We start from the raw sequence: 18,221 nt of genomic DNA on the forward strand, positions 1-18,221 counted from the left end.
ACCTAAAATTCATTCCAGATACACAATATAACCATCCCTCCCAAACAGTGGTCACAAATCAGTCCAAATGTGTGGTAGTGGGCACATCTGCTATATTGAGATAATCCATCCCACCTCACAGGTGTGCCACATCAGGATGCTGATCTGACATCATGAGTAGTGCACAGGTGTACCTCAGACTGCCCACAACAAAAGGCCACCCTGGAATGTGCAGTTTTTTGCGCTATTGGGGGTCTGGGGACCCAGAACCGGTCAGTATCTGGTGTGACCACCATTTGCCTCATGCAGTGCAACACATCGTCGCATGGAGTCTATCAGATTGTCAATTGTGGCCTGTGGAATGTTGGTCCACTCCACTTCAATGGCTGTGCGAGGTTGTTGGATATTCGTGGGAACTGGTACACGCTGTCGTATACGCCGGTCAAGCACATCCCGAACATGCTCAATGGGTGACATGTCCGGTGAGTATGCTGGCCATGCAAGAACTGGGACATTCTCAGCTGCCATCTGCCCTGAACAATGTGAACCATGATTCATCCGTGAAGCGCACACCTCTCCAACATGCCAGACGCCATCGAATGTGAGCATTTGCCCACACAAGTCTGTTACGGCGACGAGCTGGAGTCAGGTCAAGACCCCGATGAGGACGACGGGCATGCAGTTGAGCGTCCCTGAGACGGTTTCTGACAGTTTGTGCAGAAATTGTTTGGTTGTGCAAACCAATTTTTTAGGTCTCTACGTCCATCCCATGGGGAATGGGAGCAGTAACAAAGGTGTTGCGTTTATATTTTTGTTGAGTGTATTAGCATTTTACTCACCAGAACTGGAGCACAGACTTCCTGAACAGACTATTAGTTTAATTAACTGCACATCAAAACATATTACTTGTCACATAAACCGCATTATGGCTCAGGGTATTAAAAAGACTTGGAAACTAGCAAAAGAAGACCAGTTGAATTGTTTGATTGTCATGTCGCAGATGGACGTCATGATTTGTGGAGGAATTTTAAAATTTCTGTTTCAGATCTGTAAGTTTCTAGCTGAACTCTGAATGTAAAGTCTCGATTATACTTGTACTAGTTTGTGAGTCTTGTGTGACTCTAACATCAGAGTTCCAGTTCAGTGAGATAAATCCTAGCTGATGAGTGACACTGTGAGTCATCGAGGCCATACCCCAAATACCAACTTTGTCACTCATACAATTTAAAAAGCTGAGCTAAAATTAAACAAACAAACAAACAAACAAACAAACAAACAAACAAACAAACAAATTAAAATAATAAATGAATCCAAGAGTCTATGAACATCCTTATGTCTTGTTTAAAGTCTATGGGTAGTGACTTCTGTATTCTCAACCTATTATAAAGAAAAACAAGTAGCAGCAGCTTGCGTAAATAGGCAGTTACTATAGATTTTAATTGTGAACTATAATGTTTCTCTTTATAGACAACATATGGAGCTGTTTCTGACAATAACGCATTAAAGGAATAAGTCATATATTTTAAACCGCATCAGTATTTCTTTGTGCTGAAGTTTGTTCTGTTCACTCGTGCACAGTGATAAAGCATTGGGGTGGGGTTACCAAGACATCATAATGACCTTTTTGCACAAGTAGTTGCTGTGCTGTGTATTTCTGACTATAATGACATCCAAGTATATAAATGGAAGTACAAAGTCCCATACAGTGAAAGAGCAGGGTAACCAGGCCAGTGCATTAAAGCTGTTTTTGTTTTTCCTTCTCACAGGTAAATAGATCGTCCTTCTCCAGTCACTCCTTCTCTGGCGACCATGACCGCAAACCATCCAGGAGGCTGGAAGTGTCCCCTCAGTCAAGCCCAGAGCAACCTCATAGGCACTTTAAATGCAGTACTTATTCTGGGATGCCCACCCCCTCTGTATCAAGTCATTCACCCAAAGTTGGCACTCACTTGGCAAAGTCAGCTTCCTTTCACCACCATGTTTTTTCAGATTTACCTCATAGCACACAGAGATGTGCATACACACCTGCACGAGGGAACGTCCAGCAAAGGACGTTTAGACAGACCTTAGGATTGCAATCTGTACCTGCAAATGCTGCATTTCGGAAAAATGGAGAATATGGTTCTAAGTGGACTTACAGACAAAGTACTGTGAAACCAACTTTCACAGAAAAAATGCAGAGAAGAAATGGTGACACCGTGTTTAGTTCTATCCAGCCTAAGGATAGCATGTTCGGGCTAAAACAGAAGAGGGAAAGGGGCCACCATAAATCCCTTAGAGTGAACTCATACCCGCCCTCTGTCAGCAGTGTGGAGACGGATGCTGGCAGGCGGGCAGCAACGCAGTTGCCCATTAAGCAGATGCACGTGCAGAATGTCACAAAACTGTAAGACCTTTGTTCTGTACATTCATTATTTCAATATGATCCTGTATTGATAATCTACATTTTGAAACATTTGTGGATTTTCACACAGGATGTCAGTAAGCAAGACTCCGAGGATGACAATGGAGAAGGCTGTGCAGCTTTTGACCCAGAATGAAGAGGAAAAACTGATCTGTGCAACCAGTTTCATACAAAATCAATGTTTCAAGAGTGCCATTGCTAGAGGCAAGGTATGTTTAATCACAGGTATTTTATGTGTTAAGGATGCAGAGCGATTATAAATCCTGATACATGAATTTGTCAATCGTTGGTCCATTCTTGCTTTCTCTATTTTCTCCAGATTTGCCATGTGAACGGGATTGAGAAGCTCATGCTTCTACTTAACAATGACAGCGAAGAAGTGCAGCGTGCCACTGCCGGGGCGCTGCGTAATGCTGTTTATGAGAACGATAGAAATAAGCTTAATGTTAAGGAAAACGCAGGCTTTTCTTTGATTCCTACTGTACTGAATAGCAGCCGCGATAAGGAGACCAGGCGGCATCTTACGGGTTAGTTTGTGTTTAAACACGCTACATGTCCTAATTTTAATCTGATTAGGTTTGCAAATTTCAAGCTCTCGTCAAAACTGGTTTTGCTCGCTTTAAATAAACATTGCCTTTGATACATATGAAATCATGCTCTGAGACTCATATATGCAATGCAGCACTAGCTTATTTATATTTTTGTGATTTATCTCCTTGCAAAAAACTAAATCTCAATCTCTCCCACAGGTCTTTTGTGGAACCTCTCCTCTCATGACATGTTGAAGGAGGCTTTTCCAGAACATGCCTTATCCACTCTCAGCCGCTCCGTTCTTGTTCCCAGTTCTGGCATTTTTGAAGGCGAGAATCCGAAAGATGAACTGCTAGTGGATGATGAAACTTTCATCAATGCCACCAGCTGCCTGCGGTAGGTTCTCTTTTGTTAGCTGCGAAAAAACTGTACTTGCTGGGATGTTTTTTATTGGGATAAACCAAAAACTACTGTAGGTGTCACTTAATCTGCTGATTATAAACAGAAGAGGTCGAAGATTTCAACAGATCAGAAGATATTGTTTGGGATCATAGCATTTAATTCCTGAAGGACAAAAAGCTCTTCTGCTTCTGAATTTATCACCTACATCCTCAAACTCCAGGGATTTGTACTGTGTGACCCTCCAAAAGTCGATTCTGTTCATCTGGACGTAGCGTTTTGTGGGAGAAACGTTTTGTCACTCATCCAAGTGACTTCTTCAATCTCAGCTGACTGCAGGTTTCCCCAATCTTATATATACGATGTAATTTAAACTCCTCCATTTGCATAAACCAGTCTATGTACTGTGTGACATAGATTTGATCTGGGGCCTCCAGATGGATCGGCATAAATGGAAAACCTGGTGTAGTAGTGTTTTGTAACCCCAGGGGCTTGTGTTTGTTAGATCTGCCCATAGTTACATTGTGTTTTTAAAATGCTTTCCAGCTTGTTTTTGGATCTGGCTAAACTCTCACATTGCCAGTAAGCTATTGCAGTACCATCCAGTTATTTGGTTATTTTATATATATATATATATAAAAGTAAACTGAGCCAAATGTCTTCAGATAAAAGTTATTTCTCCATCTGCTCTATAAGCTTTGGCACTGACCCTGGGTATCAGTGACAACTAAGATGACAGTGACTAAGTCAGAAACAGGTGGTTGGAAGAGGTTGTTGTGGTTTTTTCCATTATGCAGTGTTTTTTCCATTTCACCATATATGAAAATTAATTTCTGTGCGAAACAAACAAGCAAAATAGGTAATGCATTAGCAGAAAATTACCAGCACATTTTCTGTTTTTTACTGTTTGTTTACAATGTGGGATGGAAATGACTGAAGATGCAAAAGCAACCTAAACAAAGAGTATCAGCTGATCCATCAGACAAAGTAGACTGCTGATCTACCAGGATAGGACACTAGGCTTGGCTCTCTGGTCTACCTGAACTAATGCTATTGTCAATTTTCTCATTGGTGTAGATTAGAGGGGTATGTGTAGAGACCCCGATGGAGAAAGGTGAACAGTACAAGAATTTGAAGGAGCGTGCAAAGGGCAGAAGAACCATATGATGGTTGATTTAAGAAACATCTGGGGTTCATCTAGCAGCTCTGTGAAAGTGTCTGGAACTGCCTAGTCACTAAAATTATAATAAGCAAGAGAGTAACTACCATCCATTTTTATACAGTTTCTTTACTATCATGTGATTATGTCAAACCACAGTTTATCTACTGGGGTCTGAGATTATGCCTCGTACTTCTGCTTTGGACTTGTTTAGACACACATCATCGCTCTGTTTGCAAAGCAGGAGATATAAGAGCCACTGCTCCCCTGGCAACTATAGCCAGATGAAAAGAGTGAAAGACTCAATTATTCATCGAGTTCTCTCTTTCCCCGGCTTTGCTGAACTGAAATCATTCAGTCCTCTCTGACCCAGTGTTATCGAGTTCTCCTTATCATGTTCTAAAGCCTTTTGAGCACCCAGTGGATGAAATAAGGGAGTTCCCCATGGCTGCACAAAGAGCCTCTTGTGGGGATTCTGAATGTTAATTTTCATATTTATTTCCCTCTGTTGTTGGGCTGCATAAGAACAGGCTAGTCTTACTAGTCTGTGATATAATTTGTCTGTGATTACCACGGGCATCGGAAAGATGTCCAAAATAGTGCATCCATTAATTTGCACAACTGTGTAGATGACAGAAAAATATTTTATAGCACTTTTGACTTTGTTAAAATGGGCTTATCTAATTGGCACATTTTTGTTTCTAGAAATCTGAGTTCCGCAGGCCGATATGTCAGGGAAGCAATGAGGAATTGTGAGAATCTCATCGATTCTTTGATCTACTACATCCGGGGAACCGTAGCTAACCGTAAGATGGATGGCAAGGTGAAGTGAAAACATTTGTCCTCACTGTGTCTGCGTCACGGCAAACTGCTTTGATTTACAACACTTTTGTTACATGTTCACAAATGATTTTTACTTGTACTTTCAAACAGATGTAAACTTTGCCTGAATTCTTAGAATTCCCTTCTATGTTTCTGTTGTGTCCCCGTATGTTATTAAATTGTTTGCCAGACAATTTTTACTTTCTTTCTTCATCTACATCTCAATCTACTCTGAAGAGCACGGAGAACTGCGTCTGTATCCTGCACAACCTGTCTTATCAGATTGAGTCAGAGCTTCCGAAGAAAAACGACCAGGTTCTCACAGTCTCAGAGTCTCGCCAAGACTTGGATTCGCAGCCAAAGACTTTGGGCTGTTTTTCTTATCGCAGTGCCAAGATCACAGAGGTAATCTCTTTACACATTAATGGACCCTGACAACACAAAAGACGTTCTTATGGTTTAATATCCGAGTGTGAGAAAACATCTTTAATCATCCTTACTAGAACATGCTCATTTAGCTTTCTCTTGTATTATATTGGTGGTGAGAAACATCCAAACAAATCATGCATTATACATTACTGCTTTACCAGGTGCGCCAGTGTTGCTGCTGTTATGCTATTATCTATGTAAGTTAGCCATAGCTCTACATAGCATGACAATCAGAAGCACAATTCTCAAAAGATGATTGTTTTTTCCATCTGCAGTAATTTTATTTGATGCTACGGTTCTGGTCTGACACCTCCGTGCAGTTGCATGTGTGTAGCAACAAAGCAGTCATCAGTGACAATGGACATGACATTAATGAAGTCAAAAGCAGCATTAAAGGGGGAAGTGGTGAGGAGGTGGATTGCAATTTTACATCTAGTAGACAAGCTAAAGCGGCTTAAAACACACACATCCTGAGCTATCAGTTAAATTCTTGTTGATATTTGCTGACATTTTTTAATGAGCCTTTATTTAGTTAGGAAGTCCCTTGAGATTAACATCTCTTTTCCAAGGGAAACCTGGCCACGAAGACACGCTGTTAGTGGTACAAAATCAAATTTAACATCAGAACAAAGCAAAAACAAAACAAGTCAGAGTAAAAATGCCATACAAGGTCCAGCTTATGAGTAGCAGTTACACAGTTATAGAAGTCTTTATAAGACCTCTGAACTCTCAGGCAGCTTTTATGTGCTCTGAATTCTACATTAATGTGGAAATAACTGGGTTAATGGCTGCTGATCAGATAAAAAAAGTACTAAATCAAAACATGTGTCTGGTCCTTATTTAAGGAAACACTTAGTGTTATCTTAAATAACACTAAGCCTCTTTAACCTTTTGTCTATGTTGGCATTTAAAAAATGCTCAGTTGTTACTAAGAGATCTGAGGTGTGTCAGGAAACATTCACCACCAGCAGCCTGAACCTTTTATACAAGAGAGTGTAGATGTTTCTTGCGCCAATTTCTTACACTATAATCTGAGTTGAATTCAGACTCATCAGACCAGACAACATTATTCCAGGCTTTTGTTGTCCAATCTTAATGAGCCTATGTGAAATGTAGTTTTAGTTTCCTGTTCCTATCTGACAGGAGTGTGGGCTTCTGCAGCCAACAGATTCAACATGCTGCGTTTTCAGAGATGCTCTTCTGCACCCTAAGCTGTAATGAGCGGTTATTTAAAATTTACAAAAAAAAATTACTTTTGCCTTTCCATCAGCTGGAAGCAGTCTGTCCATTCTCCTCTGAGATCAACAAGTCCTGGCTCAACAAGGCATTTTAGCCTCGAGAACTGCCGCTCACTGGATATTTTTTTTCTATTTTGGTCCATTCTCTGTAAACCATGGTTGTGTGGGAAAATCCTAGAAGATCAGTAATTGCTGAAGTAGTCAGACCAGCCCAGTTTGGCAGCTACAACTGTGCTCATTCAAAGACATTTAAATCATCTATCTTCTTCATTCCTAAGCTCAATTTGAACTTCAGCACATCATTTAAACTATGTCTATATGCCTAAATATACAGGGTTGCTGCCATGTGACTGGTTGGTTAGGTATTTGCTGTAATGAGAAGTTGTAACTACTGACTGCATAGTTTTTGAAAACTATGGGCTTCAATATGATGCTCTAACAGTGATTGTTATTCTGCCTCCTACAAGAATGAAATCTGGATGCGTGGATTTGGTTCCCTAAAGCTGTATAAGTATGTCTTTTGCACTAAAACTGTTGCCAGGAATTTAAACTTCCAATATGAAAATGTGGAAAAATGGATGCAGCACCAGTCTTTAGATGTCCATACTGAATAAAATCAATTGCTAACACGGTTAGCCACCTCTTGTTGTAAATTTGAACCGACTGGACCCACATACCTGGAGTCTGTCTCGTAAACTCCTTCTTCTCAGTATGCAGTGCATCAGCACCCCCTGCTGGAGCCCGAGCCCGAGCCCAACCCCAACCCCCATGGCATAGAGTGGCTGTGGGACACGATCACTGTGCGGATGTACATATTACTGATGGCCTGCAGTACAAATGACACCATCAAGGAGGCTGCCATTGGTGCTCTGCAGAACATCACAGCTGGAAAACACGAGGTAAGATGGGAAGGACTTCAGCTCTTAATCTAATTATAGGTTCGATGTGTAAGCAGAAAAGAGGCAAGTGTGTCTACTGTATCTCTGGCACTTTATTAGATGTATGTATGAGTCAAATGAAGGGTAGATTAGTCTGGAGTACTGTTTGACAGCTTAACAGATTTAACAGCTTTTGTTTTGGCCACCTGATCATTATGCATTAGTATTGTTTAGCACATTTATATTTACATGTATATGTATTTTAAAGTCATACATGTAAGACATATTTAAAATGTTTTTTCTGTGGTCTGCAGATAAACAGAGGCATCGCCGTTGTCATTGTTCAGCGGGAAAATGGTCTTGAGAAGATTAAGGAAATTTTAAACGGTGCAAGTAGTAATCTAAAGATACCTGCTGTATCTCTAATCAAAAACATCTCACGCTACGATCAACTTCGTCCTGCCATTGGTAACTTTTGATGTCTCCTCTAAGCTTTTCCCATTATCGTTCCACCACGACCACAAACCGCACTTTTGAACGGCTCTTTTACATGACTTGTTTTACTCCTAAAGCAAACAAGGTGTTGCCAGAGATGGTGAAAAATCTGCCCTTTGACAGCACCGACGTCAACCTGACTAGTGAGGTGACGATTTCTCTATGTGAAATCCTGACTTACCTGTGCCTGAGTGATGCGAAGAATGCCGACGCAATAATCGAAAACCGCGGCATCCCAAAGATCATCAACATCAGCAAGACAGACAAAGGGTTAGTTACATTACTAAACCACTCAGATACAAGACATGAGAAGTTGTATGTTCAATGCAAGATAATGATATATGTGCCATTATTTTGTTTAGTTTATTTTTATGTCATTATTTACCTAATCCATTGTATTTAGTTCCTTTAAGTAGCAATAACATAAAGTAACTTCTTCAGAGTCTCGGTACTTCAGATAAAAGTGAATAATTAAAAAACTGATGTGAATAAATGCTATAGCCATGCAAAGTTATGAACAGGCTAGCGCAAAGTTATGAGGGAACTGCTTTCGTAGGTTGTATGGGTGCATGCCACATTCCACATGCCTAATTAACATACTAACAAATGCTAGAATCGTACTAGCGGGAAAAGGTAAAGCCCAGAATTAATGCAACTGGAAGTTTTTAAAAAGCGTGGAAAAGGGGCACACACACAACAAGCACATTCAATTTTGTCTGAAGTGATGCCAAGAAGACAGGAAGCAATTAATGCTGCCCCTCGATTTATTTTAGAGTCTTGACAAAATCCAAACAGGCATGGTTGTGAAGGTTAGTTGTTATGAAGGTGGAAGTTAAGTACAGAGGCCAAAATATAATTCAATAATATAATATATAAATTGTGTAATTTTAGCAAAGGAATCTATGAGGATTGCTTCACTTTTGGAATCAATCCAAAGTTCACCATAAGCATAAAAAGTAAAAGTACTCACGGTTCAGAAAAACAGCATGTATTATTTTTACCTTTTCCTTCTCCTCGTTACAGACCCAGTCGTATGCAAAAGGCAGCGTGCCTTCTGCTGCACGTAATATGGAAAAACAATGAAGTCCATGAGACCCTCAAGAAAGTGAGTTCCTGCACACATCGCATCCTATCATATCATGTTGCACATGATTTTCTTCATGTCTTTACACTTCATTATGAGCACTTTAAGTTGCTGTCTCAGCACTTAAAAATGTGTTTTAGGCTTAGAGGGTTGAAATGGCTTCTTTTCCTCTTAAAGTTGTTTAATTTAAACAAAGAACTGAGCTGCTAGTTATTGATACATTGCTGCATGTTACATTATTCAGCTGTGTCTTTCAGAGGATTGATCTAAATATCCATAGTATCGATACCAAAGCTGATATTGGTATCAGATCAATACTAGCATGACAGGACTGATACTTTGTTTCTATGTTAAGTACGTAGCCAAGTGAAAAATATAGGTCAGACATGCACTAGCTTGAACATGCTGAAATGTTTCTATTAACTAATTATTGAGAAAAGTGTGTTCAGAATTGGCAAATTGGTCATGACTCATCTCATAACTCATGCCGCACTGCTCTCTCTTATATAAGCCACCATTATAGATTAAAAGTATCGCTGTCTGTATTGATATCGGCAATACTGCCCCTATATTTATTAGTATCAGATCGATATCAAAATTTGTAGTATTCCACAGCACTAAACTGCACATTTGCATCATTCAGTTCGTTAAATAACTTTTTGATATTTAAGTTTTTAGTTCGGTGCAGCGAGAAAACATACATTATGTTTTTTGAAAGTCTGAAATACAGCACGCTAACCTACACTTTTTCAACAGCTGGGGTTCAAGAAAAACGATTTCGTCAATGCAAGGATAAAAAGAGCTTTGAGCTCCTGATGAAACTCAGCCGTGGATTCATAAATCTCATCTCATCTGTATGTAGCGACTGTTTGTTTTTTTTTTTTTTATTGCTGTTGTTTTTGTTTTGTTGGGGTTTTTTGTCATGCTACAACCAAACATTGGAAACAACACTGAAACTCTTTTTTTTTTTTTTAAATGATGACTTTTTTTGGTTGTTTGTTATATATTTGAAAATCTCTCTCCAGCTATTTGCCCTAATGTTTGCATTAGTTGGATTCATGTTCTCAAATGTATGTTTCTGATACCACAAAATGAATGAGATGTTTTATTTAAAAAGAGGTAAACCTGCTGATTCGTGAAGAACTGTACCACACTTTTTGTGACCTTTAAAGTACCTTTTAGTTGTTAAAAATCCTTGTGTAGCATATCATTGTTATAGTGCCTTATGATAAAAATGACAGATGAATGTAGAATGTTTTTTATAGCAGAAATTACACTAATCATAGGACACCTATTGAAATTTGAAGTATTTCTTTCTGTTTATGTTGTATGGGTTTTTTCCCCCTCCTTTCTATAACGGCAGCTTGTCAGTTTATAATAGTCGATGTTGTAAGACAAATGAAATCTTTAAAATGAAGAAGTTCTTTTTTTAAGACAAACCAAATGAAGCTGTACATTAAAGAATACACAATGCGCTCAAAGACTCATTACCGTGACTCAAATGATTGTTAACCTGTTCTCTATGTGAAAATGCCTTGTTGATGTCTGAGGAGAACGGATCGACTGCTTCGACCTGCACCAGGAGGCCGCATCCGTCACCTAAGAATAGGAAACTGAGGCTACAATTTGCACTTGCTGTCCTGCACGGGCATCTCTGAAGGCAAAAGGGGTTCCAACCTGGTACTAGCAAGGTGTACATCATAAAGAATTCTGATACCAATTTATGGAGCTGATATGTGGTTATTTTAGAGCTAAAATGAGAGACCAACTTCTTATGAATGTGTTTTAGAGTACGGTCAGAAACTGGTCACAAAGAAATGCCTTGAATTTGCTTTGCAGATTGTTCTATAGTAGTTTCTACATTATGCTGTGTTAGAAATTGTGCATGTAGCTTGGTAGATATTAGACAACACACACTGACATATTTTTGATTTTCCAGTATCAGTTTATAAGATTGTTTGGGCCACTTTTAAACTGTTATCTACAAAAAGAAAAGAAAACTAGTTTGAGTTGTCACCAGAAATATATCAAATCTACTACTCGTTGTCTCCCTCATTTATTTAAGAACATATCAGAATATTACAGCTCATACAATATTTATATGACTCACTATAGCTTTGCATTACAGAATGACAAATGACCACAGTCTGCTATGTATTCCCTAAGCTTTCATTTCCCTATGAGAAAACGGCAGACAGTAAACAAAGGAAGATTAGCACCACAGTAAATGGTCCGCTCCATCATTCGCTAATAAATTGTGCAAGATGGGGCAAGTGCTAGTGGGAGGAAATATTCAGATGTTTGCCTTCTATGTTCATTTGTCAGCCCTCTCGGTGAAGCAGCGGTAACCTTGCAGGGGCCTGCCAGCACGAGCTGCACTGCGGTACAGCTAAAAGGGGGAGGAGTTGGGAGGTTGGGTGCCAATCAACATCAGCCCTCCCGGACAAGGATTTTAAGGTCAAAACTGCAGGGGGTACGTGCACAGCTTTTGCACATCATTCAGTTCTCAATATTCTGCCTTATGAAACAGATCAGAAATTAGAAGAAGGAGATGGTGCGTTAAATATAGAAGAGAGAGAGAGTTAAAACTCAGAGGTAAGAAAACCCTGTCAAACCATTTTTTCAGAGAAATGGTGATCTTATTCAGACTATTTGAGAGCAAAATTCCTTTAGGGATTCACTGGGAAATCTATCAAAGCCCCACGTGATTTCAGGCGGTGGTTACATTTTTTAAAATCTAATTAACAATAACCCACAAAGCAATTAAAGCTCAGTGACAACGGTTCCGTCTACATCTACAAAACCACCCTGGACACAGCAAAGAAAAGACACAATGTGCTTCTGCAAGTGCATAAGATATAATGTAGCACGATATGCCAGAAGGCTGCTTTGAGGACTAATATGAATGTATTTTTCTTGTTCAGTGCTGAGGTTTTGTACACGTTCTACATATCTTAAGCAGAGACCAGATTTAAAGAGCATATCTTATGATCCAAGCTTGTTGGTAACATGTAACATAAGACAGAAAATCCATCACCTCAAAACATACTTAATAATTTAATGAGTCTACTTGTCAAATAGCAATATGCTAATTTCAGAGCTAGAAGCCCATTTTTAGGGCATGAAAATGAAGTCAGGCTGTTATCCTCCAGGGGGCAGTGGTGTACCATAAAAGCTTTAGTTACGTGGCTAAAGCTCAAACACTGTACTCAAGTTGACTTTGTCTTTTAATAAATATAAAATTCGTCATCATGCACGTTTTAAAATGGATTAGCTCTCATATTAAATACATTTCAATACTATCGTCTCTTTTTGCTAATCACCCCTAATTCACCAGCTCTTTGAACTGTTTTGGTGACAAATACCACAATTTCCAAGCCCTGGTTTTAACAGGAGTTGAAAAAGCTAAGAAAGATCCAGATCCTTTCAACAATAGCTTCCTTGTCTTTTAAGAAATGATCTAGTTTCTTACATCTTCCTCATGACTTAGCTAATGGTGAGCAGACTGAAAAAAGATGTCATAATGATGGATAATACAAGAAGCCCATGTTATTTATAGACCAGCAGAGAAATAATATATGTCCAAATAACCAACAGGAACAGGTGCCAAGAAACATGAGGTTTGTTTGCTGCTGGAGTAGAGCAGGGAAGTGGGCCACACTGACACATCTCAACTGAACATGTTTAATACACAGAGAAAGAAAGGATTTATTCACAGAGCTGCAGCAGTGGTAAACAGGCACAAGAGAGGCCAGCTTTTGCTTTACACTGAGGCTATTGTCAGGGATGTCAGCAGCCAGGGGAAACTCCTATCCACTGGCGTGAATAAACCAGCCCAGAAGTTCATGCTTTACTGAAACTAGAAATTTCTTTACCCCTCAGATCTTTTAATAATGTCTGGAATAAAGTACACAGCAAGAAAGGCAGCGTTATAGTAAATGCTGAGTATGCTAGATGTTTTAGATTAGCAGCTTATTTGCTACAACCTCACTTGGCAATGAAAAGTACGAAAATGATGCAGTGTTTACTGCCCAATAAGATATAAATGATATAAATAATAAGATATAAATTTATAAGATATAGTGAAAATTAAGTTTTAAGTCTTCAGGCTCTTTTCATACCAAGAATAGCATCGTGAGCATGCTAACACCTTAAGTTGATGGCGTGAGCATGCTAACACCTTAAGTTGATGGCGTGAGCATGCTAACACCTTAAGATGATGGCGTGAGCATGCTAACACCTTAAGTTGATGGCATTAGCATGCTACATTTGCCACTATTTTTCCTTCTCACTCTTTAGCATCTCAAATTTTAGACTTAATAACAGAAACTTTCGAATTAGGTAATAATATTTAAGAAAATTAACTTACTCAGAAGTAAGTTAACATTTTGAGTGAAATGAAAATGTTACGTTAGCTGCCAAAGTCTGAAGGAAGTCCTTTGTTTTTAACCTAGGCTGAAGTTGTATGAAAGCTTGTTACTGATACTGATTTTGCTTGGCGTTTGTTTTTTGGGGGGCTAATATCTAAATATTCTTATAATAACTCAAAATTCCAAGTTGCCTATCTAAAAATGTTGATATAATAATGAGAAATTTAGAGTTGATATCTAAATTTTGACTTACTAAGTAGTCTCAAAAGTTCAACTCAGAATTCTGAGATCAGTTGAAATTTTTAGATAAGTCAAAACATGACCTTGACATGATTTAAACTGGTTTGACTTTGATCTTAAAATACAAAATGAAATCAATGTTAGCGTCTTTCGTTTGGATAGTCCTTACACCCTGGCTTAAAAGGTGTAGCAAAGGTTGTTGGGTGTAACTGCAGAATTTAGCATCAAAACAATTATCTGACATGCTACATTTGGAATGAGTGAATGCAAAGGTGTTCTAGTGATTATTTCTTCTTTATATGCACACATTGTTTATGTCTCGTTATCTCTTAGGAGTGGAGTAATAAATGGCCTAAGTGTTCGGAGTCATTGCTCTTGATCTGAAAGGAAATCTTTGTTTTAATGGCTGCTTTATTGATGTAGTTCAGGTGATTAGCAAGTATCTGCTGTAAATGCACATGTGAATTTTATAAGTTCTGTTCTGCATAATCTACCCGTTATTGACGTTTTCCACAGAAGCTGTTTTGACAAATACCAGGTAAACACAGGTGTTGCTAAACACATTAATGAACGCTCTGTGCATAAACAGATATTATTGTAATTAGTAACACCTGTGTTTGCCTGCTAATTTATGTTAAAACAGCTTCTGTGAAAAACGTCAATAACAGCTAGATGATGCAACAGAGCTTAAAAAATTCACATGTCCAAAGCAGCATAAGAAACCTGAGCTGATCTTGCTTTCAACATATAGTTTATGCTTTGACCGCTTGAGTAAACTATGAATTAAATCTATAATTGTAACCTTTATTAAGAAACCACTAAAGTTACATCGGATCTTCCGAGGCATGTCTAATCACGTTTACAGTAAAATTTAGTTTGGATCATAATTGGTCTGTTAAATTTTAAATGATACCTGACTGTTGAGCGACAGCTTATCCTGTTTCGACTGGTATAAAAGGAGTAATTCATCAAAAACTTAACTCGTGTTGGTTTTACAGGCAGCTATTGTTAACAAGCTATGCTGGAGGCACTACCTGCTCATTAGGTGGTATAACCTGCAGCTGTGCTTAGCTTTTGAAGATCTTCATCCTGCTTGAACACATGGGCACTTGTTCTTAGGCTGAAAGGGTGTGTTGTGTGTGCACACACTTGTCTTGAGGCAGAACAGAGAGATCTTATAAAAGTGGGACAAAGGTTTTACCGGCAAAGGGAAAAGACACGTCTCAGACAAAGCAGAGCTTCTCAAGTCTGTGCAGACACCAGCTCACCTGAATTGAAGCTAGGAATAAAAAAAAAAAAGTGTGATGTAGAAAATGTGGTCTTAGCTGTAAAGCTGCAGATTTAACCATCACAATTTTTCCTGTGGGGGGAGGATAATTTATCCAGTTACTAATAAAATCCGTTTAGTTGAACTCGTCAACTAACCTAAGTATAACTGGTGCATTTGCATCATCTTCAAGGCCCAAGGTATAAAGCCCAAAGCAAAATCTACTCTAAGATATCCCTGAGTTGATTTCAAATATATGCAATCTCAAATCAATGTGGATCTTCTGCTTAACCATCTCCAGTTTGCCTAAACATTTTAAGGTATAAGATGTGGATATATATGTGGCAGTTGTGAAATTTTGGCTCCTTTTATCAAATACTTTTCAGAATGCCTTTTTTAATGGTCTGTCAACTCACTTCCAGCATCTTTTTTTGCTGAGAAAATGTTTTAATGTGAATATTTCAAAAACTATTAAAGATAAAAGCCTGAAATTTTCACTGGCTTTTCTTAATATGAAAATGAATCAGTAGATATAGATAAAATATAACAAAAAAGGCATAACAATAACAATTTTCATGAAAACCAGAGGTGCTTGAGCAAAAAATGTTCTTAAAATGTGAGATTTTAGATGCAGAGGCCAACAGGGAGAAAAACTACATCTGTGACTTTGTTGATTCCACCAGAATGCAAGCTTTGTGCGTAAGCTTTGTTCAAATTACACAAAGAAAAAAGGTGAAAGTGTGTGTATGTCAGTCTTTAAAGGTGAATGATAATAGTGAATTATGGGGACATATTGAAACTATGCAGACTCCTAATTTAAGATTTAAAAAGTCACTTTAAATCCTATGTAAATCTCATTTCCACTCCAGATACAAACCGTAACATCCAAATAGTGGCAGACTTATTGTTACAGGACAGCCACGTATCCAAATGCATTTTTATGGAGGCAGCAGGTACGGTCACAATCATTATTACTCATTGAACATTCAGCCACTTTTACACGTGCAGTGGTATTTATATCTCGTAGAATTTTCTGATATGCCGTGGCCCCTGTGACTGGTTTTTGGTCACTCTTGTGCTGCTTTTATTTATTTGTGTGCAAACACCTCTGCATGTGAAAAACCTGGGCCTAGTATAATCTGTCAGTTTAAACTGAGAGGATGACTGAGAACCTTCACAGACATGTCAGTTTAAACGTTTCCACTCTGAGACATAATATGAAATTTTTACCTAAGAAGAAAAGATCAGCTCACTACTCCTGTGAGGGCAGGAGGGAGAGCTGAGGACTGAGCACTTGAGGGAGCCCAACCCGATAGGAGTCAGCCAGGTAGAGAGAGACCATATTCTTTTAAGTCCTCAAACCTCAAGGTCTGCTTTCATGCACATGTCACTGCAACAAGAAGTAATTGGTGGCTGGCTGAGCCACACACAGCAGACAGGTCAACAAGGATGAAGACCAGGAAAAGGGAGGCAGTGCGAGAAGAGTGGAGCGCTTTTGAAATTCAGCAAGTGCGAGTGCTTGCTTGACTCCTAACTGATTGGGGTCAAGGAGGTTGTGCTGTGGCTGGTACACAGAAGGCTGGTTAGAAGAAGGCATGCTGAAGAGTTTGAGAAAAAGAGTTGGATTTTGGTATGTAGGCCTGACAGCAGAGGGGTCAGGAGCTGGCTTCTTGGCCTGATTGCAAACAAAGCGCTCCCTCACAGATATAGGGAAGGACAGAAGGTCAGCGGCAGTGGTCTGATGAAGGGGATGCTGTTGGAGAAAGTAGCTGGTTGTGCCAGAAAGAAATTTCAAGAATTTGTCAGAGTGCTGAAGAGAAACGAGAACTTGTGTGTGGGTGAGTCCACTGTCCTCATGTCCCCCTCCATGCTTTTATTCTTGGACTTTACTGTAGTAGCTTTACATGATTACATTCAAAACAATCCTTAATTTATATTTGAGACTTGCTGCACCCCCTTTGTTTATATCCGATCTGAAACAAGCTACTTAGAAGAAATTATTGCATCAGCACGTGTTTTCCTCATGGAAACAGGGTGTTTTGGGCTTAAACATCTCTATCCAGAATCTAACTCAAATCCTTTTTCTTCATAACAAATTCATGCCAGGGGATGCTCCAACTCTCTAATTAACTAAGCCCAGTTTGCGTCTAAATCAGAGCTATGACTCTATCAGTGGCACTCTGGCTGTACCCTGCATGGTGTTTGAAGATGGGCTTTAAATCTTGAAAGCATCTGTCAAATCTCGACACCACTGCCTGGAAGAAAACAAATCACAAATCACTGCTACAGCTGAAGCTCGTGTTGGGGATTAATTGCAGAGTTTGGCTCTAAATGGATATACAGACCTACAACAGTGGAGAAAATGAATGGGAAATACAGATTATGTAGGAAGAAGAGCAAAAAAAGAAAAAAACTGCTTTTCTTCCAGTTGGGACCGTCAGCAGCAGAACCACAATTAAATTACACTATACTGAAGGTCATTTGTGTTTCTGCCTGATCAGCACAACAGGCAGCTGTCATGATTAACACTGTGAGACATGAATGCTTGAGTGCTCAGTAGAATTTTAAATAAGGACACATACAAAGTGTTCAAAAGAAAATGTTCTGTAAATGAAACAAGTTGCTGCCTGGACAGGACAAGGGGGAAAAATAACACTTAATGCTTCAATTATTTAACATTTCAAGGAGCAATGTATGTGATATAAATGCCCTTTTTTTGCATTATTTTAATTCTGTTGATAGGGTGCATACTGAAAAGAAAACAGAACTCATTTGGTGGTATATCTTCTACATTTGTCCACAAACCTTCAGTGAGTCCATCTGCTGTGCATCATAGCATTGCTAAAACACACATGCATTTACGTTCAAGTAGAAAGTAGTCCCCTTGAATCAATAGTGTTTGTTATTTATTCCTGCTGTCTTACTC

General features: G+C 39.0%; 1 protein-coding gene across 1 annotated transcript in view; it reads left to right on the forward strand.

The window, feature by feature from the left end:
- Positions 1-11,138, forward strand: part of pkp2 (plakophilin 2) — an 18,383-nt gene extending 7,245 nt beyond the window's left edge. The window contains exons 3-13 of the mRNA XM_014336174.2: positions 1,746-2,365; positions 2,454-2,592; positions 2,703-2,910; positions 3,133-3,310; positions 5,178-5,295; positions 5,532-5,699; positions 7,672-7,860; positions 8,154-8,307; positions 8,412-8,604; positions 9,358-9,439; positions 10,175-11,138. Of these exons, the coding sequence (XP_014191660.1) occupies positions 1,746-2,365; positions 2,454-2,592; positions 2,703-2,910; positions 3,133-3,310; positions 5,178-5,295; positions 5,532-5,699; positions 7,672-7,860; positions 8,154-8,307; positions 8,412-8,604; positions 9,358-9,439; positions 10,175-10,234 (2,109 nt within the window). The 3' untranslated portion in view covers positions 10,235-11,138. The remainder of the gene's footprint in view (positions 1-1,745; positions 2,366-2,453; positions 2,593-2,702; positions 2,911-3,132; positions 3,311-5,177; positions 5,296-5,531; positions 5,700-7,671; positions 7,861-8,153; positions 8,308-8,411; positions 8,605-9,357; positions 9,440-10,174) is intronic.
- Positions 11,139-18,221: the final 7,083 nt, after the last annotated feature.

The sequence above is a fragment of the Haplochromis burtoni genome, unplaced genomic scaffold (genome assembly GCF_018398535.1).
Source record: "Haplochromis burtoni strain Fernald_Lab_line unplaced genomic scaffold, NCSU_Asbu1 Contig_129, whole genome shotgun sequence".
Taxonomy (NCBI): domain Eukaryota; kingdom Metazoa; phylum Chordata; class Actinopteri; order Cichliformes; family Cichlidae; genus Haplochromis; species Haplochromis burtoni.